Below are 23,902 nucleotides of genomic sequence, written 5' to 3'. Positions count from 1 at the left end.
ATGGACACAAAGCATGCCCATCAGCGCAGTCAACCTTTTCAGAGTACTTTCATTGTTTTTAAAACTATATTAAATGTAAAGAAAAGTATTTTCATATGAAAAAAAGTCTGTGAATGTTATTTATATTTAAAGTCCTTTATCATCCCCCCAAATAAAAGCCCCCAAAAATATATATTTATTTTGTTTATTTATTTGTTTGTTTGTGCTCAAGTAAAAATGGTCATTTGCCTGATGGTACAAATGTTGCCTAGCTCATAACAGTCCTGTGTCCTGTCTCTACTAAAGTTAGCCCAGTTCTGCTCTACTAAGCATGAGACTGGGTCAAGTCTGCACAGTGTGTCTCTCTCACGTGGATTGGACCACTGGGGTGGAACAGATGGCTGCATTCTGGTTTTGAATACCCATCTGGCAAAAAAACCAATCAATCAATTTTCATTGATTCAGCATTTTACAAACCTGTAACGCAACATTCAGCACTTTCTCGTTTCAAGGCAACAGCCATTCATTTTAATAAATCTTTATTTTTAGTCTTTTTTTCCTTTCTTTTCTTTTCTTACAAAACAAGTTGAATTGGCTGAATATTCATATTATGTGCCTGAGCCTGACATGGAGACTTTGGTGCAGAATATATCAATATTTTTCCAGTTAATATCCAGGTTTAAAAGTCGCCTCCGTCTTTGAAGACTTGAGTTTTTCAACATGCTTGAGTCAAAAGCCGTCCCAGGATGAACGAGAAGCAAGAGATTGTTTTGTCGGCGCTAGAGCAGGACGGAGAGTATGAGGGAAGATCCTTTGAAGGACCGTCTTGGGGTAAAAACATGGCGTACTTGGAGAGTATTGAGGGAAGGTCTTTTAGCTCCTGGGATAGAACATGGCATACTTGGAGGTCCGGAAGCCCATCAAGTCCCTCATCTCGTTGCGGAATTTGGAGAGGTCCTGGCGCAGGTCGTTGAGGTTCTCCACTGTGGCCTGGTCCATGCTCTGCATCTTCTGCCGCGTGGAGGTCAGGTAGCGGTGCACCAGGCAACACATGATCTTCTGATAGTTCTGGTCACGCTTCTGCTTTAGGTTCTTCCATTCCTGTGTGGAACGAGAGAATTAGGCAAAGATAGACCACAAGTGAACAGCCTCGTTCGGGACAAAATGTCTTCATTCTTACACTCTCAAGAGTTGAATTATCATTACGGATTTGTTATTATAATAACAGCTGTTAAAGGACAACTCCGCCCTAAATCCCTTCTAGGCTAATTTTTCTACTTATATTGATCCAAAAAGACTGTCCATGGGGTCTATTAGGCAGAAATGCCCCTGTTGTCCAGTTTCCCCAGCAGAATGCACAGCTCTCATAGCTTAGAGTGGAGCCTATAAGCCTATCACTTTTACACTATTTGTTGTGTTCAAAAGTGATTTTCTTTTTCATGAATGTGTTACTAGATGTCATTACAAACACATCCATGCCATGGTTGTCCCACACAAGCCACCACAATCTCATAAATAATGTTTTGGGATGAGCATTCGGCACAAGTGCCAATCAAAGTGACTGCACTGGCCAATCACAGGGCATCTTTTCCGAGCCTTGGCAAAACACATAAAAGCATAACATCTGTTTAGCAGAGTGTGATGGCTTGTGTGGGACAGCGATGACATGGATGTGTTTGTAATGACAACTAGTACCACATTCATGAAAAATAAAAACACTTTTGACCACAACAAATAGTGTAAAAGCGATAGGCTTATAGGCTCCACTCTATGCTATGAGAGCTGCTGCAGTCTGCTGGGGAAACTGGACAACAGGGGCATTTCTGCCTAATAGACCCCATGGACAGTAATTCTGGATCAATATAAGTAGGAAAATGAGCCTAGAAGTGATTTAGGGCGGAGTTGTCCTTTAAGGTTTTCATTATAACGGCTGTAATATTTATAACATCATTATAATGGCTGTTATAACATTTATATTCTAAGATGTTTGTACATGACAAACTGCATAATGAGTAAATTACGTTTGGTACAAAAGTATAGTTTGATGCCAATAATACTTTTATACTCTTACTACTATCAAGTACATTTCTAACACCAGACTTTTACCTGCAACAGAATATTTCTACATTGCGGTATTGAAATGCATCCGTGTCACTCTTTAACTATTAAAAATAGCAGATATACAAGCTCACAGCGCGGCACTGAGTGCCACGCTGCAATCGGTGCAGCTTGTAGATTTGCTATTTTAGAATCTTTCTTTCTCGGGGTCCCTGGAACAACATATTTTGAGATGGGAGTCTGTGGTGGTCAAATACATATAATTCTAGGGATCCTCGACATTAAGAACTTTGAGCACCACTGATATAGAAAGATATGTTTTTCAGAAAACTGGTTTAAAACTGGTATTTTCAGGTCTTAATTTAAGTAAAAACATGTCAGTACTTCTTCTTCCACCATACACTGACCTTGAGGCTGTTCTGTCTTTTCATCCTGCCCGTGGAGGTGTGAGAGCAGATCCACTTGCTCATGCTGGTCAGCAGATAGCAGACAGTCTTCGGGGAGGGCAGGATGTTGAACGGCGGCGGCATGGTACACTTATCATCAAAGTAGCTCAGCCACAGCTTGGCTCGGGCAAATTTCCACTCCTGGTCTTCGTGGTTCTGGAGAGTTCCAGGAAAGGGGGGCGGGGGGGGGGGGGGGGGGGGGGGGGGCAAGAGAAGATAATGGTTCTTTTAGAAAGGCACTGCATGGCAGTGTTTTGCAAATAACGTCTCTTCCAGCTACAGTAAAACCGTGACATTTGGGCTTAATACTGTGATTTGGTAATAGTGGGGTGTGATTATCAACTCGCTCTACATATACCTTCTGGTTGAATTCTAAAGAATGTGCAACCATGTGTGTGTTCCGTGTGAAAATAACACCTCCTGAAGTGGGCAGATGTTTTGAGTGTTTAAATGTTTTACTGTGGGATAGAATAAATTATAAAATGAACTCAAATTATTGCTCAAAGGAAGAGGACACAAGCAGAGAGGACAAGGACATTTGAAAACGTGAACACAATTGCAGCTAAATTCTAAAAGGAAAACTGAACAGTGAATGAAAGGCAATTAAAACACTTTGCCGAATACGCAGAGGGCAAATAAGGACTCCAGTCATCTAAGTACGGTACAGGATTTAAGTGGTTAAGGCTTTTTATCTCCTACAGTGTGGACCTTCTCTACCAAAGTTTATGTGGAAAAGTGATCAATAAAGTAAAGTCATTTGCAGCTTTCAGTACCGCTATTATTAGCCTATAATTACCTACACGGTACCCCCAGAGTGCTTACATTAGGCCTATATGTTCCTAATGAACCGTGAGTAAACCACTTAAGCCGTTATCTGGGCTCTGCTGCATCCATAAAAGCCTAGTATCATGTCAACACTTTTTCAGGTGGAAAGTGCATTGTTCTGTCGAGTGGCAAGTTGCACGTCACTTTCCCGCTAAGGCTAAAGCATAAATTAGCCTTAAAACTTACAGCGATTTGTCTGAAGCTCTTGTGGAGCATGGCCACCAGCAGCTTGGTGAGGACAATGACCACCACGATGTTGTAGGTGCCCACGATCATCGCTCCCACGAAGGAGCGCAGCTCTTCGGTGTAGTCGATGCGGGTGACGAACAGCGCAACGTGTGCCAGGGAGAAGATGTACCAGAACAGAGCGTAGCAGGTGCCCAGGAACCTGTGACAGCGAGCAAGTATGAGTGTTGATTAGTGACTGTCTTGGCATTTTCACAGACACAACACTTTATCATTAATTTATTCCAGTGTATCAACCTGCTTTCATTCCCTGGAGTAAGTCCACAGTCGTGTAAAGCAAGCTTACCTGAAATAAGCTCACAACAAAGTGTCTGTCAAAGCCAGGTTAACAGCTGTGTTTAGACAGTGCTAGGATAATATACATCTTTATAACACCTCTAGACATGCACTCTGAACATTCATCATCATTATCGCTCTGCTAAACTGATAGATTGAGGTTGGCCCATACGAGTGGAATGCGTCGTTGCTCTGTTGTTGACAGAAAATGCCCTCGCAGTCCATGGCCGGTTCCTTGATTTCCTTCTCTTTATGGTCCTTGCCGTAGAGCTGCGTGAGTCCGATGGTGAAGGAGAACAGCACCAACATGAAGAGGCCCAGGAACTTCCCAAACTCCTGCAGCATCTGGCCCATAGAGATCTATTGGGGAGAGAATCATTATAGCTTTGTACTTTTTCTGTTTTGTATGTGTCTATGAAGTTAACATTATTCTAATAACCCTAACCCCATGGGATGGGGTTATAATGTGCAGATTTGTCTTCCCTGTGTATTTTTCTTTACTTCCTGAAAGCTGAAAGCCTCTTGAGTCAAAAGGCCCAGTCGAAAAATACAGATTAAATGACATCATATTATCATCCCCTCCCCTTTTACCCAACGCTGTGGAACTTCAGCTGGGTCACCACCCACTGACAACCAGGCATACCTAATTAACTGGTGGGTGTGGCCACATAAAAACACAATTTTAACACTTTCTGTATACTTTTTTTGAAAAGTTCTTCCTCCTAGTATAATTATAATACCTGATCATCGTGTTTTAGGGGAGAAAGAAATCATGGCACTGCATATTTAAGGGTCTGATTATGGCCTTGCAAGCCGGTGTAAAGCCTGATTTATACTTCTGCAACAAAGTGTTGACATGTCACATAATACAACTGGAAATACATGATTTTTGTTGCCAAAGCATCAATCAGACTTGTGGGCCTCTCAGAAAAACAGCCTTTCTTTGATTCTGATTCTGATTACAGGTGTACTGCCAATGTGACCTAGCTAGTAAACGACCACGAGGCTAAATCTACCATCTGCGATCTTAAAAAGAGCCAGTGAATCAGGGATGGAACAAAATGAAATATGGAGAGGAAATCTGCTCAGGAAATCGGCAGACTTGTTTATCTCTGCCTGGTAAGCACAGTTCACAGACCACAATTCACATTTGTCTGTTAGTCATCAGTCGGGAAGTCTCTGTGCGATATATATTCTCAGAAAAGCAAATAAAGGTGGGTTGATAAATGTCGCAGATAGCACTCGCCACCATGCTCTCGTCTAGCAGAGAGTGGAAAAGAAAAAAAAACATTCTGTCAGTTCTCTGAGATTGGCTGAGGGAAGACAGATAAACACGGAGGAATCCAGGAGAGGACAAATGACAGAGGAACGGTTCTGAGGTTCAGGGGCCTATTTATAGACCTGAGTGGCTTATCTGTTCACCACGACCTGGGGATGCTCAAACCTAGGGCCCAACACGTTGTACAAAACACCGGCGCAGGGTGAAAAGACAGGTTCAAGTATGTGTGCGCGCGCACGCGCGTGCACGCGCACACACACACACACACACACACACACACACAGTGTCCAGTGTGAGGGGACGGCCATAGCACCCCATAGCTCAAGGTGAGTGGTGACCATGGGGTTTGTTTGCACTGAAACCCAGCCAGCATGTTTGGTGAGAGCGAGGATCGGTCCATTAGTGTGATTCATTCTCTTGTCATGCATGAAAGTGTGTTCCCCTCTGTCTGATTTAGGGGAGGGGTTGTCCCCTTGCTCCACCAGCCTGACAGCTGTAGGTGCTTTTACTTACTGTACAAACACAGCAGGAATTCTGCACGTCACAAGCTCCTGACCCCGGTTTGGTTAGGGGGGTGGGGGGCGTTGGGGGGAGGGGTTGGGGTTGTGCCGATGCCGTTGGGTGGGTCACGGTGCTGTGCACACACACACACACACACACACACACACATATTATGACCACGCTCAGAGCCAAAGCGTGCTACGGTACACTAACCCGTGTGTCAGTGAGGTTAGGTCTGGGCCATGAGTGAGCTCATTCTGTACACACATTGGTCATGTGGTTATAGCTACGCCCCCCTACCCACACGCACATGCACACGCACACGCACACACACACACACACGTTCAGTCATTCTGTCCCAGAGGTGGAAAAAGTATCAATACTGCAATATAGAAATACTCTGTTACAAGTAAAAGTCCGGAATTCATAATGTACTTGAGTAAAAGTACAAAAGTATTGGCATCAAAATGTACTTAAAGTACCAAAAGTAAAAGTGCAAAATGTTAGAAAATAGCAGAGCTCACAAGCTCACGTGATGCGACGCGTTGTCAACTTGAAGATCGGCTATTTTCAAATACCTTGGTATAAAATAATTTATATCTGCAAAGTAACTAGTAACTAACGTTTTGTAGTGGAGTAAAAGTACAACATTTGGATCCGAGATGTAGTGGAGTAAAAGTACAAGCATAGAAAATTGGAAATACTCAAGTAAAGTACAAATACCTACATTTTTGAGTAATTGTAATTAGTTACTTTACATCACTGCTCTTTCCACTGCTCTTTCCAACCTTGGTAGGGGGTACTGCCCTGCAGCCCAGTGAGTTGGCCTCACTGGGAAAGACTGCATAATCAGAGAGGCATTCATTACTGCAACCCACAGTGCAGGCAGTCTGAACCACTGACTCAGTAACTCTGTGTGCCTGCACACGTGTGTGTGTGTGTGTGTGTGTGTGTGTGTGTGTGTGTGTGTGTGTGTGTGTGTGTGTGTGTGTGTGTGTGTGTGTGTGTGTGTGCGTGCGTGCGTGCGTGCGTGCGTGCGTGCGTGCGTGCGTGCGTGCGTGCGTATGTTTGCATGCATGTGTTAGGGCTTGCGTGCCCTCGCGGCCGCCGGACGCACACAGATCACACAAGTTTGCTTAAGGTAATGTTTGTGCGTGTGTCCCTGTGGCAAATGTTTGCGCATGAGTTCAGGAGGTGTGTCTGCCTGCCATGTGAGTGAGTGCGTGCGCGAGTGTGGCCGGGAATACAGGGATATACACACAGCCACATCTCTTTCCAAGGCTAATAACTTTTCCATCTGCCTGGGCCCAGACAGTGATGTCACAGAATAATTGAGTGAGTCAAAGAAAGAGAGAGGGGGGAGAGGGGAGGAGAGATTGAGGGAGAGAGAGGGGAGGCAGAATGCAGGGGGAGGTATAGGTAACTAAAAAAGCACTGTCTAACAATCCACTGGAGTATCTTTTAGTGTTTAATGAGCCAACCACAAACGGTTATTAACATAATGGCAGGAAGGTGTCCTTGGGTGTGGAGTGACTTCACTGCATACCTGTAAACTGCCTTATGTCATAAAGAAATTCACAGACTCCGCGAGTGAGGCAAGCTCGTCGAGAGCTGCCAACAAGAAAAGCATCCAGCGAAATGCTGGCGAGGAAGATGATGATCTGTCCCCCAGCTGGATACACGGCTGCCAGTGAAACGGCTTGTGTTCCTGATGCAATAAAAGGCGACACCTATTGGCCCGGGGAGTGTTCAAGGAATGTGAGTGGAATACTTAAACCAGATATTTGAACAAAACTGAGCAACAGAGGGAGATGGAAATGAATGAGAGAGACATACTGCGAAAAAAAAAATCACAAGCGCGCGCACACACACACACACACACACTTTGACATCACATCTTATAGTCAGGATATGGGACCATTTATCCTCTTCGTAAATGCATTATTTTGTTCTTTTTACAAAATAAAAATCTTCACCAAATGATTGACAGAGGCTGACATGGCAGCTTGCATCAACAGAGAAGGACATTCGAGGGACAGCGAATACACTTTCCGGCACCGGCACCTGCCGCGGCATTGCCAGAAGTGCCGACAACAGCCGCGGCAATGATTCCTTTGGCGCGGCAATTATACCTAATCCGTGGCATAGCCGGACAGAGCGGCAGTCGGCCGGCATGGAGCTTGCGTCTGCCGCTGTTGCGGAACCTATCCCCCTCCCCCCACGATGACCACCAGTGGACCACCGAACATAAATAATGTATTACAACAAGCAGTCACATCACGTTTGCTTGCTCTCTCCCGGGGGACCACTGCTTCTGCCAGGGACCACCGGGAACGACCGACACTGCCGCGGTACTGCCGGAGCAGCCGGGACCGGTGGTCGTGGTGTTGGGGGGGGGGGGGGGGGGGGGTGGACAAGCTGATCCACAAGCTGGTCCACTGGTGGTTGTCGTGGGGGGGGGGGGGGATAGGTTCCACAACAGCGGCAGACGCTGCGGATTAAGAATAATTGCTGCGGCATAGGAATCATTGCCGCGGCATAGGAATCATTGCCGCGGCTGTTGCCGGCACTTCTGGCGGCGCCGCGGCAGGTGCCGGTGCCGGAAAGTGTATTGGCTCTTTCTGGGACATTCAACTCTCACAAAAGGGTTCCATTTGTATTGATAAGAGTAGTGAGTGATTATGTTTTTATGGTGCTGTGCTCATTAGCACATTGGCAGCAGAACACACTCAGCACACACACACAGTCAAATTCAGAGTTTTCTTCTTTTTTTTCCCAACTCAGGGACACTTTTTACACTCAAAGAATTAAATTGCATAACAACTTTTATGCTGTGCTTAGGCTGAGGCTTCTGTTTATGCTTGTGATGATGATAAGCATGATGGTTATTGGTTAGCACATCTGGTGTGGTGCATTTCTGTGTCAGTGCACAGTGTCGGTGTGTGTGTGTGTGTGTGTGTGTGTGTGTGTGTGTGTGTGTGTGTGTGTGCGTGCGTGCGTGCGTGCGTGCGTGTGTGTGTAGTGGTTTGTTCTAGATTTTTTTTGGAAGGCATCTATAATTATTCCTTCCCTCCCACATGCACGGCACGCACGCGGTCACCGAATGAAGTTTGAATACTATGAAGTGTGGCAGGTCTATTGTTTAATGTGTGAATTCCTTCACAAGCTGCCATTATCACCTCAAGAAAGACATATCTTCATCTCAGACTAGGCTGAAATCCACATTCTTGCGCCCAGCACCTCCTCCTGTGTAGATGTGTATCAGATACGCTTGGCTACGAAACAATTCTTTTTTTTTAAAGATTTGTTTTTGGGCTTTTTATGCCTTTATTCGATAGGACAGTAGACTGACAGGAAATGGGGAGAGAGATGGGGAATGACATGTGGCAAAGGTCGTCCGGATCGGGAATCGAACCGGCAACGCCAGCAGGCATCATAGCCGAGTATATGGTACGTGCCTTGACCACCAGGCCAGCGGGCGCCCCGGCTACGAAATAATTCTGCAGGTCACACTACGTACTGTATGTTGCGTATCATGGTAGAACTTAATGGGTTCACTTAACACATCCACTGCCAGTGCCAGGTATATCATAATTAATTCAGTAGATTCTGCTGCGTTTCTTCAGTGTTTTTACCTTATTTTCGAGGCTCTATGAACACGCTACCTTCCAAATGTAATCAGATTACTTTCAGTAACTCATGATTCATCTTTTCTTTCACCCAGAAAAGAAAAATTATAACATGCTTTTGTTATGGTCCGTAGAAAAGGGCTTGTTTTGACCAAGGACACGATCTGGAGATAGATTCTGAGACACATCCATTTTCCTGAAAATCATTACACTGTTGTGAATGCCTGGGCAGATCCTATTTCCTGATAACGTCATTTCTCAAAGGACTATGGAAATTTGGGTTTTTGCATCAGCGGCGGGTGCTGCAGATCACCCGCTACGGTTTACAATAGGAAACGTTATAACCTGACTTAAGTCGGGTTAAACAGTAAACTGTTGGATTTGAAAACCCGACTTGAAGACGAGTTTCGGCAGTAACTGTGTTAACCACTTAAACCCTCTTTGCTTAGTGAATCAGACCTGATTTGCACTGTACTTCCCATCTACCTCAACTCTCTTCACCAAAAACAGCCGATCTACAGCTCACAACGCGTCACAACGTGACGCGTTGTGAGCTTGTAGATCGTCTGTTTTTGGTGAACCTTTCCCCCAGAATAGGGATATGCTGGGGTTTCAAGTGGTTAAGAGCGACCGATGTACTGTACATGAAGTCTCACTGCTGGTGTCCTACCTGCAGGGGTCCCAGTATGGAGCTGGTGGTGTACATGAAGAACAGCCTCAGGTAACTGAGGACATTGGCGAAGGCGAACAGCCCCTCCGCCACCAGGATGGGATGGAAGGCGTCCCAGTGCTTCCTCTCCGTCTCTTCCACATCCTTGAACTGTACCCAAAAGAGAAGAAGACAAAACACATTCCTGATACATTACAGACATGCGCTCGACTGCACCAAAAGGATTATGATCCTCTTTAAGTACGACTCGGTACGACGAACAAGGGGTTCAAGAGGGACGGCTGAAAGTGTTAGGATTTGAGTAGACTCAAGTAGAGGATGATGTGTTCAACTCGAAAAATGAAAAAGTATAATTGGTGATGATTCAAAAAAGAAAGAAAAGAAAACAGCATTTATGTGTTACGTTCCATAATGTGATATCAATTTGAAGGAAAACTAAATGAAAAGAGTGCCCAAAGATTTGATAACTAAATGATAACACTATTACAGACTAGACTTTTCTCTATTTTAGAGATACGATAATAATACAAAAAACGAATTCATCCCAAAGTAGAAAGTGAAATGAAGCAGCAAAGTTCTAATCTTCTACCCGAGCAGTTTTCAATTAAGTCATATTAATTGTAACACATATCAATACATAAACCTGCCACACAGTTAACCACGAGTGTTGTAATTATCTCTCTCCTAAATTGTACCGTATACACTACTACACTGTGTGTGTGTGTGTGTGTGTGTGTGTGTGTGTGTGTGTGTGTGTGTGTGTGTGTGTGTGTGTGTGTGTGTGTGTGTGTGTGGGTGGGTGGGTGGGTGCACACGTGCATGCATGCGTGTGTACCTTGCTGTGTGACACTAATTTGAGGGCGAATGTGGCAAGATAGAGCGAGTTCATGACAAAACTCAGCTGGTTTCTAGACTCCTCCAGAAAGTCTTCTAGGCCCTCGTACCAAAGCCGCTTTACATCCGACCACACCATGCCTAGGAAAAGAGACATTCACCATCACATACACTGGAAAATGCATTTCTCCATTCTCTCGTCTATGACAATCTATTTTCCAGATTCAACAGTCATCCCACAAAGACCGAAAGACGCCCCAAGGGGAAATGACTGTTGTGAGACATAGACAAAGGAGAACCTCTGGGTGGAATCTATGACCTGTGGGATTTGGATGTGTGTGGGATTTCAAAATGAGTGTTTGCGTAGTCATGCATCTACAATGTCAATTCCACAATGATCTTAACAGATGTGTTTAGCAATATTGCATGGATACAAAAATAAATAAAGAATTATAAAAAAAGAAAAGAAATCTCAGAAAGAGCCAAAGAGTCACGCCTGTCACAATTATTACATAATAATAATTGCTTAATCGCAAAGCAAAAGGGGTGCATGCCCATATATGGGCATATACTGATGACATCATGGGGCTCTCCATACAGGCATTGACACTAAGGCTTGCCCACCTGCCCCCGGCAGGTAAATAAAACTTTCGGGCAGGTAAAGTTTGCTTTCAGGTTTCCCGACCGGGCATGTGCTCATTTGAGAAGGGATGCAACCGTCTAAACACCTGAATGTCGCCAGCGCTCGCTGTCTTCTGGGCTGTGGAATGTAAAATAAGAGCACTGTTTACCTAGTGTGCTGTCTTACCATTTTATAAAAATATAAAATAACAAGTGTGGAATCATAGACATACAGTATTCAATCACAGCTATGTAGGTATTTGGATTTGGAGGTATTGAGGTATAAACAGCCCCAGAAAGTAAATAAATAAATGTTAAATTGAGCGGTAATTAAACATCTTACTCTATCGTTTTATAATGGACAATTTACTTTTCGGGCAAGTGGGCATGACCTTTGAACAAGGACATACAGAAACAGAGATCTCCATATAAGGGCATAAAGGGGACAAGGAATAACAGAGATCTCCATATATGGGCATATCAGTCAGATCGACATTGTGATGTTTGCAGTACGAACTCTACACGTGAGTGCTGCCCCAAACCTCTAGGGTTGAAAGATTTTCATACATTTTCAAAAATAGTGGAAATAGCAGATCTCACAACATTTTCTTTTGATATACAATGATTACATATGGCCTGTTCTGTTCTGACCATAGTATAGTATACTATATTTTGATTATTGGTATCGGTCATTGTCAGTCATTTCTTTGTATAGATAGCCCCGCGCTATTTTTGTTAACAAAGCCTAAAAGCTATGTTCCAATGTTCAATGGAAAAACCCAATTCAATTGTTAATCAAAATTATTTGTATAACAATTAATCATCAAATAAAATGTCATGATGGTGACAGCCCTATCTAAATATAGAGTGACCAGTGTAAATACCCACACTGCAGTCTCAGCCTCAAAGGAGATCTTCTCAATGTGTTTGTTATAATAGGTCTTACATGGGGTTGAACCTGACGAGTGACAGGCTTAAGGACAGGAAGGTCAACAACAGCCTTTCAATGTGGCCAGTGTTCTAAAGCTCAGTTTGGCCCCGTGTCTCCTGGGCATTGTGTCTAGCTCTGAATGACTTCCATTGATTTGGACTCTGCTGTTCCAGGGATCAGGTTTTACTATGGAAATAGTGGATAGGAGGAGCCGTTCAGGAATATCATATATACTCTATGCCACTGTTTCACAAACAATGGGTCGGGACCCATTTTCATGGGTCTAGAACTAGAGTAAATATCCCTTTATATCCGTTTCCAACAATTCCATTTCAAACTATTTTGAAAAAAAGAAGAAAAAAAAAACACACACACACACACACACACACACACACACAAACTATGAAAGGGAAACTGTTACAACGGGGGGGAGAATTCAATCTTTTGTAAGTAGTGAAAATAGCAGATCTACACAATGTGTCATGATGCCACACGTTGTGAGCTTGTAGTTCTGCTATTTTCACTATTTTGGGTCCCGAGAAGAAATCTAATTTCTCTTTTGGGTCTGGAGCTAAAAAGATTGGGAACCAACACTCTATACTGCATGTGGATGCAGAGCCAGAGAGGCACAAACACACTCGCAAAACACAAGCGCACGCACGTCGCACGCACACACGCACGCACACACACACACGCACACACACACACACACACACACACACACACACACACACACACACACACACACACACACACACACACACACACACACACACAGCATCTGATTTCCACAATAAATGCGAGGCATCTCACTCCAGAGAATCACAGAATGGAGACAGCAGGAGGAGGACAATGGACAACAACAGGAACAATGGGAAAGATAACGAAGGAGGTGATGCTGTCTGACACAGCAGGCAGACACACGGAGGCTCCACAGCTGCTCACAGTCAGCTCCACAAAAAAAACATCATCTGAGATCTCACAAAGTGGGAGTGAGGCAGCCTGATTGTTATTAGAAATATTACACTTGTCATTGAACTCCTCCGGGGTACTTTAGTTGATGCAGAAGCGGGGGATCCCGAGCATGAAGACATGTACGTGCCTCTGCATTACCGTTTGCAACAGAGCATAACAAACAAACAAAACAAAAGGTGGATGCGGCTCACTAACTGATGTGTCTGTTTCGTGTTACTAAAGGAATCTTTCCCCCTCTAGTGGGCTGTCTCTGTGTGTGAGGGCAAGACAATGTTATGCTCTGCTGCCGAACCCAGCTCCCCGTGACACATTGTGAATAGGCCTCACACAAACTCCCTACATAACAGGGAATAATAGAAGCAAACGGTGTCTGTGTCATTTCATTACCTGCCAGGTACAGTTATTTGGTTTGATTTATCAATGCGGTGGAACGTCAGGCTACGGACTGTGTCCACGATGCTTTGTGTGTTACGTGCGGTGGGGGGAGGGAGCGCGATGCTCCGACCAAGCAGAGACAAGTATCTGTGCTGAGAAGGCAGGGCCATTAGGGTGATTGAATGATCATGCTAATGGTTTCTTGGCAGAGAGACGCAGAAGGGCTCTCCCCCAGAGATCCGAGCCAGTCCATTCCTCACTGTCTCTGCATGGAGGGCCTCATTTGAATAGATGGAGATAAATAGATGCAATATGTGTGTATACTGTATGTGTATGTAATAATGTATCCATGCCTTTATATTGTCATTGTCGGGCAGAAACCTCGTATCTCCAAGTTTCAAATTTGTAAGTTTTTTCATAAAGTAAAGCCCTGCTTCATCATGCAAGTCTGTCACACAAAACTAGTGAAAATAGCAGCCGCGAGGCGTTGTGTGCTTGTAGATCGGCTATTTTCACTATTTTCATTCATTTTTTAAATGATAAAAACAAAACAAACAGTTTTGGACATACAAGGTTTCCACCCGACAACGACGATATACTGTATGTCTCAGTGTGTGTGTGTGTGTGTGTGTGTGTGTGTGTGTGTGTGCGTGCGTGCGTGCGTGCGTGCGTGCGTGCGTGCGTGCGTGCGTGCGTGCGTGCGTGCGCGTGTGTGGAGCCCAGGTTTTGCTGATAGGCTAGTTGGGAGCGTGGCCATGTGGAGGGGCTGTTTTTGCAAGCTGCTCATTTGGTAGCAGCATTGACAGATGCAATCAAGCAGGGCTTTCAGTGCACTGGTCTAGAAACTGCCATTTGTTACTATTTGCCTGATAGAATTACGGGTGCAGAAGGCCGGACCACCGGCTGGGAATCACTGCTGATCTGCACTCTGCTGTATGTAACGCAATGGGACTCTGCTCTGTGCAATCGTATTCTGGTGCTGTTTTTAGCACTGGGCTCCATGCGATGAGACTGATATGCAAGCATACAGAATCACTTCTTTGAGAAATTAGATGAGCAGTATTATGTCACTATTATCTAAATATAATAGTCCACGTCCACCCACTAACCCAAAAACACACACCACACACACACGTCATCAAGCACACATGCCTCAACGCCGATACCTCACTAACTGCACGTGAGTCGAGCTGAGACGGGACGGGAGAGAGAAGCTCACCTACGATCCAGAGAATGAGCAGAAAGTCGATCATCTCCAGTTCGGGGCCCATGGTGTTCTTCATGTCCTCGTTGTAGACCAGCGAGTATAGGTTGAGCAGCAGCAGGAAGGTGAAGTAGGACGCGCTGTGGATGATGAACTTGACAAAGGGCGTGTGGATGATCTGGCCCACGCGGGAGCGCGGCACCAGCAGGTAGCAGACGGACAGCAGCGGCCACAGCACGGCCACGCTCAGCACCGTGCCCATCTTCAGGCAGGTGTGCTTGCGGCGGTAGCTGGCCGTCTCGCCAAACCACACCGTGTTGAGGAACTGCTGGCAGTTGGACTGGGCCACGAACTGTGGGAGGGAGAGAGAGTGTGAGGAATGCCAGTCAACTGGCCCACTACCAAGTGCGTCATGGAGCCCATTTGGTGATTACGGCAACCTTTCAGTTTCAAATGGATGACTGCAAAATGCATTCTAGCCTCTAAATAGCTGGCCAAAGTGCTCAAATTTAACATAGTTAGTGGATATAATAAGAAATAAATAGAACCAAGCAAATGATTAGCCTTCTCACACAAAGCCTGCCCTATATGCAGTAGCTTCCTCATTAGAATCAGAATCAAGAATCTGAATATTTTTATTGCCAGGTATGTTTGCACGTATGCAGAAATGGCCTGCTATTAGCCTTATTCTTCCACGTGAGTTGCAAATGGCATGATATGGCCAACGATTTGATATATGGCCCAAACACTGCACACACAGCTATCCCAGTTGTAAATTATCTCACAGCTTAAAAGGACTACTAGCATTGCTCACTGTCTGTCTCTGGCTGTTGTTGCCCGGGAGGAAGCACTTCATCCTCCCAAACTCATATTTCCTGAAGGCATGGGAGTGCAGGAACAGATGTGGTGATAGACATACTGTCTGAATTACCATGAATAAAGAATGACTAATTACGGACTGCATTCGTATTTTCTCTGTCTACGAATATTTACAACTACCTGTGCTGTTTACCGTCTACCCCTCAAGGTGTCCAATAACAACAGGATTTATGTTTACCGGATAATCAGGGAGGTCATTGCTAGAGCGAGGCACCCATTACGCCTGTAATAACCAAAGCAGCTGCTTTTTACTCTGCTCAGGGGCGTCACAAGGGGGGGGGGGGTTGTGTGGGACTGAGTTACTAGGGCCCAAGCTATTGAAAAATAGCAGATATACAAGCTCACAGCTGCGAGCTTGTAGATCTGCTATTTTTGAAAAGTCGTGAAAATGTGTGCAAATCTTTGAATATAATTATGTAATTTTTAAGCGAACATTTATAACTCAAAATGTTGCCTCTGGGGGGTCCCTGGAACTAAATATTTTGAGATGGGGTTCTGTAGCCAAATACATATCATTTTGGGCGTCTTTCACATGAAAAGGTTTGAGCACCACTGACATAGAAATATAGTTTTTTTTCCCCAAGATTTTTCAAAAATAGCAAAGCACAAAATAATGGGTAATAATGCGTTCCCAGTCTAAATGGGTTAAACCTCCCCCTATGAAGAACATTCATGGGGGGGCCCGCAGTAAATCCTTGTACCTAGGGCCCAGAATTTGATGAGACACCCCTGACTCTGCTCGTTCCAAGCTTGGCTGCTCCCATCGATCCAGTTCAGCTCCCTCACCTCCTTTTGGTTGTACTTGATGGCAAGCTTGAGTCGACTGAGATTCATGCGCTCCTCCAGCAGGCCTCTCTTGTCGACGGGATCCTCGCTGGAGGTGTGGTTGAGGATGACCTCTAGCTCTCTGGAGTTCCTCGCCTGAGCCAGGAGATCCTTGGCAAACATCTTACACTGCTTGGCCAGCGCCTCGTAGTCATTCCTGCAGCATCAGACATGTTTTAGCCATGAACCACCGTGATGGTCATCTGCTCCGTCCATACAGATTTATATACGAGTGTGTGAGTGTACCTGTGTGTGCACAGCATGTCAACAGATCAGACAGACATGCTGTCAGGGTCGTGCAGAGAATGTTGGAGTAAGAGAGGCAAGCGCTGAAATTCATAGAATGGCTATTTTATAAAAAATAGCCAGACTACAAGCTGACAGCGCGATCGGCTATTTTCGGTGAGCGACACCTCGCTCATACAGTATAATCAAGCTTTTACTGGAGATGGCAAGACATGGATTTATGTATACACAGAGCAGAGATCAATTCTTTCTCCAATAAATTACTGTATTTCAAATTCAGGAAAGGGGGCAGTATGATTTGTATTTCTTTCAGCATAGTAAAAGCTGTATTCATGGTCTGCTGAGGGCACTTTTACAGACGGGTAAAAGGGCAGCGGCCTGACGCCCCTTTTGATGTGTATGTGTGTGCACATGCCTGCATGCTGTGACAGGATAGACAATAGAGAGTAGAGATTGCCTCTGCTCGGCGACTGATAGTTATCGTACCTGAACTCCACCTCCACCAGGCTGAGCTCCTTGAGGTCCGTGCTCAGCTCAAAGGCCCTGAGTATAGGATCTTCTTCAGTTAGCATAATCAGAGAGGGACTGGCTAAGCACCGGTAGATGTCTAGACGAAACCTAAGTAAGAGAGAGACAGGGAATACGTTACGTGTAAGGTGAGGTGGAGTTAAACAATAGGGAGAGCAGCAGAAGTAGGAGCGAATATAGAAGGGTAGAAAGTCATCTTATAAGGAAAGTCTGGGATGTCTCTGCCAGACCTGTTACCTCCGCGACCCGATTCCGGATTAAAGGATGGAGATGGATGGAGATGGTCATCTATGAGATGAGAAAAAAGACGAAGAGAGAGGTGGAATTGTAGAGAGGGTAGAAACAAAAGGCGACGGAGGCGTAGCAGCGGATAGAGGAGAATGCAGAATGATAGAAAAGAGAGATGTGGAAGAGTCATGATGAGATAAGTGGAAACGAGGATAACAGAAAATGGAAAAAAAGGATGTTTCAAGTGATTGCCAACAAGTTGTAAACATTCAGCCCCCTGGCTACCTCAGCTCAGCTGTTAGCGGGAAAGGTCTGTGTCTGACTTGACCAACTATCAGCAAAAATCCTGACTTTTTAATGATTTTTTTCTGTTCAGATGATAGATCTAAAATAAAAACTATATAGTAATAGTGAGCACATTACTGCTGCTATAAGTATATAAAGTAAAATATACAATAAATGGTCCTGAATAACTCATTCTAGCTGGTGCTGTTGAGCAGGGTTAAAGGGCTGATTGACCCTGTGGTACATGCCGTGCCCATGCTGAAAGCCTATCCATTTGTGGTATGGTAAGAAGCTTTGAATAAAACCTTCACCTCATTGGCATGTGCACAATACTAAATTACCTCTATCCCGATGTTTAGGAGACACAGACCGACATTCAGGACTCGATGTGCAGTAAACCTGGTCAGTGTCTGAGAACCTTGCCATAAGACGACGTTTTGTTTGACAAGCTGATTCATGGCTGTTTTCAATTCAAACCAATGCAGACCAGGGCAAAGACCAAAACAATCTTCACATGAAGCAACACAGACTCTCTTTCAAATACGTTGCCCAAAAAGAGTTTTTTGAGGGATGGCACTGCAGTGGCTCAAAGAAGGTCTCAGCAAGAACAGTCACCAACGTCATCTAGGCTCCATGGGTGGCGGGTGGCCACCGGGTGGCCACCCAAAATAACATTAGCGTCTATGAGCACTTCGTCACTTCCGCCACCCAAAAGTGTCATGGCGGCGTCCCTTGGTGTGCCAACTTCCGGGTGTTGACTGTTCCTGCCTAACATTCCTTGCAGTGGCTCAGGAAGTAGCACGGTAGCCTGGGAATTGATTCCAGCTCCTCCCCGACATTCTGTTTATGTGTTGAATAGCTGCCCACTGATCATAGTACTCGAGATGGCTCAAATGCACAGGGAAAATTCCAGGCCAAATATACTCGGAAAATGAAACTTTCTATTCTTCTTAATCACCATTTTTTTCAAAAATACCTAAAAGAGCCTGACTTGACCGACTATCAGCAAAAATCCTGACTTTTTAATGGTTTTTTCTGTGTTCAGATGATAGATCTAAAATAAAAACTATATAGTAATAGTGAGCACATTACTGCTGCTATAAGTATATAAAGTAAATTATACAATAAATGATCCTGAATAACTCATTCTAGCTGGTGCTGTTGAGCAGGGTTAAAGGGCTGATTGACCCTGTGGTACATGCCGTGCCCAATCTGCCCATGCTGCCTATCCATTTGTGGTATGGTAAGAAGCTTTGAATAAAACCTTCACCTCATTGGCATGTGCACGATACTAAATTACCTCAACAGGCCACATCATGATTTGTTGAGAGCTTGAAAGATTGGGTATTTTTTACCATTCATCCTACAAGAAAGTATATACATTAGGGCTTAATTGGTTAAGATTATGTTACACCAGTATAGACCTTTTTCCAGAGCGCTGCCGTGTAGCTGCGGTGTCGGCACACAGCCGCACACACACACATAGGTGCCGCTTAGTTGACACCGCAGTCATGGTTGCCGCTCTGAGAAATCGTTCTATAGAGCAATGGGAAAAGTGATATTCTTAACTACCAGCACATTCCAAATCTGAACCTATACCTGGAGTGACGCAGGCTGTCCTTCTTGTTCTTGGCATTGCAGAGCGTGCACTCGCAGCCCACGGCATGTGGCCGGGGCAGCGATATGTCCTGTTTGAGCAGCATGGTCAGGATCTCATAGTTGTTCCTGTGGGCTGCCAGGATGACCGGAGCCACGTCCATGGTGGTGGAGTACTCTGGGTTCTGAATCCGTTGCATCAGTTTCTGGAAGAAGAAACAGAAACAATTAAAGAGGTGGTGCCATGGTTTGGTACTTTTTCTGTTTTGTATGTGTCTATGGAGTTAACGTTACTCTAATAGACCCCCAGGTGTGGTAAGTGGTTATAATATTCAAATATGTCTTCCCTGTGTATTATAAGGCCCAGTTGAAATACAATTATACAATATAATGACATCATAATATCATCCCCTCCCCTTTTTACCATTCAACTGCAGCTGTGGCTGTGGCTAACTTCAGCTGACAACCAGGCATACTTAAATGAGCAGGTGGGTGTGGCCACATAAAAACATATTTTTAACCTTTCTTTACACTTTTTTGACAGAAATCTTCCTCCAAGTATAACCGAAATACCTGATGATTATGTTGTATGGGGGAAAAATTCATGGCTCCCCGCATTGAGGCTGAATCTGGAATCATTCAAACATGCAGATAAATCTAAATTGTGCTCGAGATTATATCCCATACTGAATGAAATAATGAGTTTTAAAATATGTCTCACAATAAATAAATACAAATGCCCAGAAAGTTATAATTGACAATATGTTGGGAGAATATATTTTCACAAATGTATCAAACTGTATATACTGTAAATTGTATCTCTGTCAAAAGTAACTCAAATGCTGGTGACTAAAGCCTAACTCATACTTGTGGTGCTGACAAAAAACATTTAATTGAAAAGTGAAATATAACTTTAGTATTGAGATGGGACTAACAGCCATTGTGGGCTTGCCAGATCTCCTCGGCCGGTGGTTGAGAAGGATGTCCACGGCGCCCACCACCTCAGAGTCTATGGCCACCAACAAGGCATCAGTCGCCTGCACAACACACACACACACACACACACACACACACACACACACACACACACACACACACACACACACACACACACACACACGCACACACACAATATACATATAATACATATAATCTCTACATATAACATATAATCCATGTCTTGTTGTTGTGTATGTTTGTGACAAAACAATAAAAACTGTTAGAGAGGAGAATCCATAACATGAAAAAACACAGAGGCCAACCGGGTGATCAGAGAAGATAAAAATGTCTTAAAAGTGTATTGACGGAGCTTCTAGGCTTAACTGTTCAGGGCGAGAACTGATGGGCCTTAACTGGTTGAAATGTGTTGGCATTTTTTATAGAATAAACTTTGTTTTAACTTTACATCCTCTGAGTCCTCTCCTCTACATTTTTTAAGTAGTCGTCTCTCTTCTTCCTTTTATAGAATCCATAACAAATTGAAGTGATCTTACATCCAGAGGAAAAGGAAACAACAACAACAATAGTGTACTGTAGTGTGTGTACTGTGTAATTTGTGTGTCCATGTACAGTATGTGTGTACATGGACACATGGGGCAGCCAGTTTCAATATGTGTCCCTGAGCAAGACTCTTAACAAGACTCATTAATTGCACCCCGAGCACCGGTTCCCCTGAGCGAATGGCTGCTCGATGCTCTAGTTGTTATAGGATGGGAAAATGCAGAAAACGAATGTCATAATATATGGGCATATATAGACTGTTTTCCTGAGCGCTCCCCTGTAGATAGATAGATAGATACCTTTATTATCCCAAGGGGGAAATTCAGTTGTCCAGTAGTAGCACAGCAGTATACAGTTATTTACAAAGTTACAGAGACGTAAGAAAAGATAGATAAGAGGGAAAAAAACAAAACAAAGACAAGAGCAGTACAGTACCAATAAAGAGAAGGTGCATCAATAGAGGGGGCGAATAATATATAAGTATATATACATAAAGTGTCTTGCAAAAGAGACCATAGTAGTCAATGCTAGTTAGTGCAAACAAGTATCTCACTGTCATTGTTAAACAAAGCAAAAAATACTCAGAAACTACCAACACTAACAACCTAATAGTGCAGTGTCAAAAATCAGTGCGAAAAAAGAAGAAACTAGGAAGCGTGTCACCGCACTCTTCCTGGAAGGTCCTTAGAGGTCAAAGTCAATACAGCAATAGTTCCTTAGAGAGCGCCGCCGCCATTGCTGTGGTGCAAACAGCAGCCAGTGGTGGAGTAGAAGTACAATTGAAAATGGGAAATACTCAAGTAAAGTAAAGATACTCAAAATGTTACTTAAGTAATGTAGGATACTAGTTACTTTACACAACTGTTTACACCAAGGCAATGGCAGCGGCGCCCTCTACAGGGGAGCGCTCAGGGGAGCGCTCAGGAGAACGGTCTACTCTATATATACATATACATATACATTGACAAAAAACACCCCAAGGAGTGGGGACAATCTATTCTATTCTACTGTGTGTGTGTATATGTGTTTGTGTGTGTGTGCGTGTGTGTGTATGTGTGTGTGTGTGTGTGTGTGTGTGTGTGTGTGTGTGTGTGTGTGTGTCTGTGTGTGCGTGCGTGCGTGCGTGTGTGCGCGTGCGCGGGTGTGTGCACGTGCGGTACCTGGCAGCCGTGCTCCAGCAGAAGTTGCAGTATGTCCAGGTTCTCATTCTCGATGGAGATGGTGACAGCGTCTCGGCCCAACACGTCCACGCAGTTGATGTTGATCTCGTCATTTCGCTTTTCCTCCAGCAACTTCTTCACCATGTAGTAGTCACCTGAGAGGCACAGGAGCGCCACGGTCATACGGCCAAGCATAAATGGGGCTTAACGATGACTACACACAACTCATAGCCAGGACTTGCAGAAATTGTAAAGTATATTATCAGGCATAGAGTAGACTTGACTGTTGACTACGGTAACTGGAAGGCTCGCCCAAAAACACACTCTCCCCCATTTTTGCACAGACCACTCGTCTTAAGTGGTTCTTGTATTTGTTTACTGAGGTTAAGGTTAGGAATAAGGTTAGGGTTAGTTTTAGTGAGATTAAGATTAATAATAAGATTAACTTTAGGCATAGCTTTACTGAGGTTACATTTAGAAATACCTGGTGGCGGGCTGGCGGCTGTTCCTAGGTCGCCAGATTTGGCAAACGTGTTTTGGGGCGAGCACATTCTTGACTAATTGACTATTTCTATTCCTATTTGACAAATATATATCTATGGATTTGGATACCCATTACAGATCATGTCCATTCATGTTGCTTGTTCTAGCGTCCTTGTTCAGTGATGCGTCAGTGAATCCGTCACGTCAGGAATACTTTCAGAAAAGCCCAGGCTAAACTGAATATAACTGAGCCCTGTGGCTGTGGGCAAACTTCCAGTCAGAGTACATGTAGGCAGCTGCCCAAAGTATTCACTGCAGTTGGAGAGTTCAACTTGATAGCTGGCCATGCAGAAAATCTATCACTCTGGAAGGCAAAGCAGAAATGATAGCTTACATGATAGGAAAGTACAATTGGTTGCCTAGGCCCTATGGTAAAATCATTGTGTTATTTTGTAACTGAGAGTGCATGTACAACCTTGGTTACATTTTGTACAGTCTCAGAGTTAAATTATTAACAGAGGATTTTTGGTGCATACAAAAGAAATCGGTCTCTTAATTAGGATCTAATGATCATAATGAAACCCATCATCAGTGGTGTAAAGTAACCAAACACATTTACTTAAGTACAATTTTGAGATATTTGTACTTTACTTGAATATTTCCAATTTCCAATACTTCTACTTCAACTCCACTACATCTCATATCCAAATATTGTACTTTTACTCCACTACAATGACGCATTGATTGTGAGCTTAATTGTAGATCGCCTATTTTCAAACATTTTGTACTTGGAAATGTAAGTAGGCTACTTGATACCAATACTTTTGTACTTTTACTCAAGTACATTTTGAATTCCAGAATTATTCTTGTAAGTAACAGAGTATTTCTATGGGCCTATTGCAGTATTGGTACTTTTACATTTGAGTACTTTTTCTACCACTGCCGTGCCCATCATTGTGTCGCTGGAGGTTGTTGTTCTATCTTCTGTTCAGTTCACCAATAGGACAACCTACAGCCAAAGCCATATGGCTGACTTAACCGACTGACCGACAGACTGACCGACCGACTGGTAAACAGAGTAAACCAACCTTTCTCGCAGGCCAGCAGGTAAAGCTTCTCGTCCAGCGTGGTCTCCTCCTTCACCTCCCTCACGTCCTTCAGGGCCAAAAATGTATCCGGGGAGGAGGACGCCTCCGTGCCCTGGTACAGAGCTGCCATTACGACGGAGAGCGAGTACTTAGGGAACACACTGATGAGCATCCCACTGTAGGAAACCACACGCAGAGCTATAACAGCTCTACACAAGAAACAAAACACCCCCGG

The 23,902-nt window shown here is 44.2% G+C and overlaps 1 protein-coding gene across 1 annotated transcript; it reads right to left on the bottom strand.

Annotated features, from left to right (window-relative positions):
- Positions 1 to 852: 852 nt before the first annotated feature.
- Positions 853 to 23,839, bottom strand: trpc1 (transient receptor potential cation channel, subfamily C, member 1; the record flags this gene model as incomplete). The annotated part of the gene is made up of 13 exons (XM_080751578.1): positions 853 to 1,080; positions 2,445 to 2,639; positions 3,495 to 3,696; positions 4,003 to 4,190; positions 9,910 to 10,059; positions 10,745 to 10,884; positions 14,865 to 15,201; positions 16,515 to 16,710; positions 17,286 to 17,417; positions 19,440 to 19,642; positions 20,372 to 20,473; positions 22,097 to 22,251; positions 23,668 to 23,839. The coding sequence occupies 13 exons, from the start codon at positions 23,837 to 23,839 to the stop codon at positions 853 to 855; spliced, it is 2,400 nt and encodes a 799-aa protein (XP_080607704.1).
- Positions 23,840 to 23,902: the final 63 nt, after the last annotated feature.

The sequence above is a fragment of the Nannobrachium achirus genome, assembly GCF_963921795.1.
Source record: "Nannobrachium achirus genome assembly, chromosome: 21".
Classification (NCBI taxonomy): domain Eukaryota; kingdom Metazoa; phylum Chordata; class Actinopteri; order Myctophiformes; family Myctophidae; genus Nannobrachium; species Nannobrachium achirus.
The sequence above is the reverse complement of the archived record's forward strand: the minus strand, read 5'-3'. Positions and strand labels throughout refer to the sequence as shown.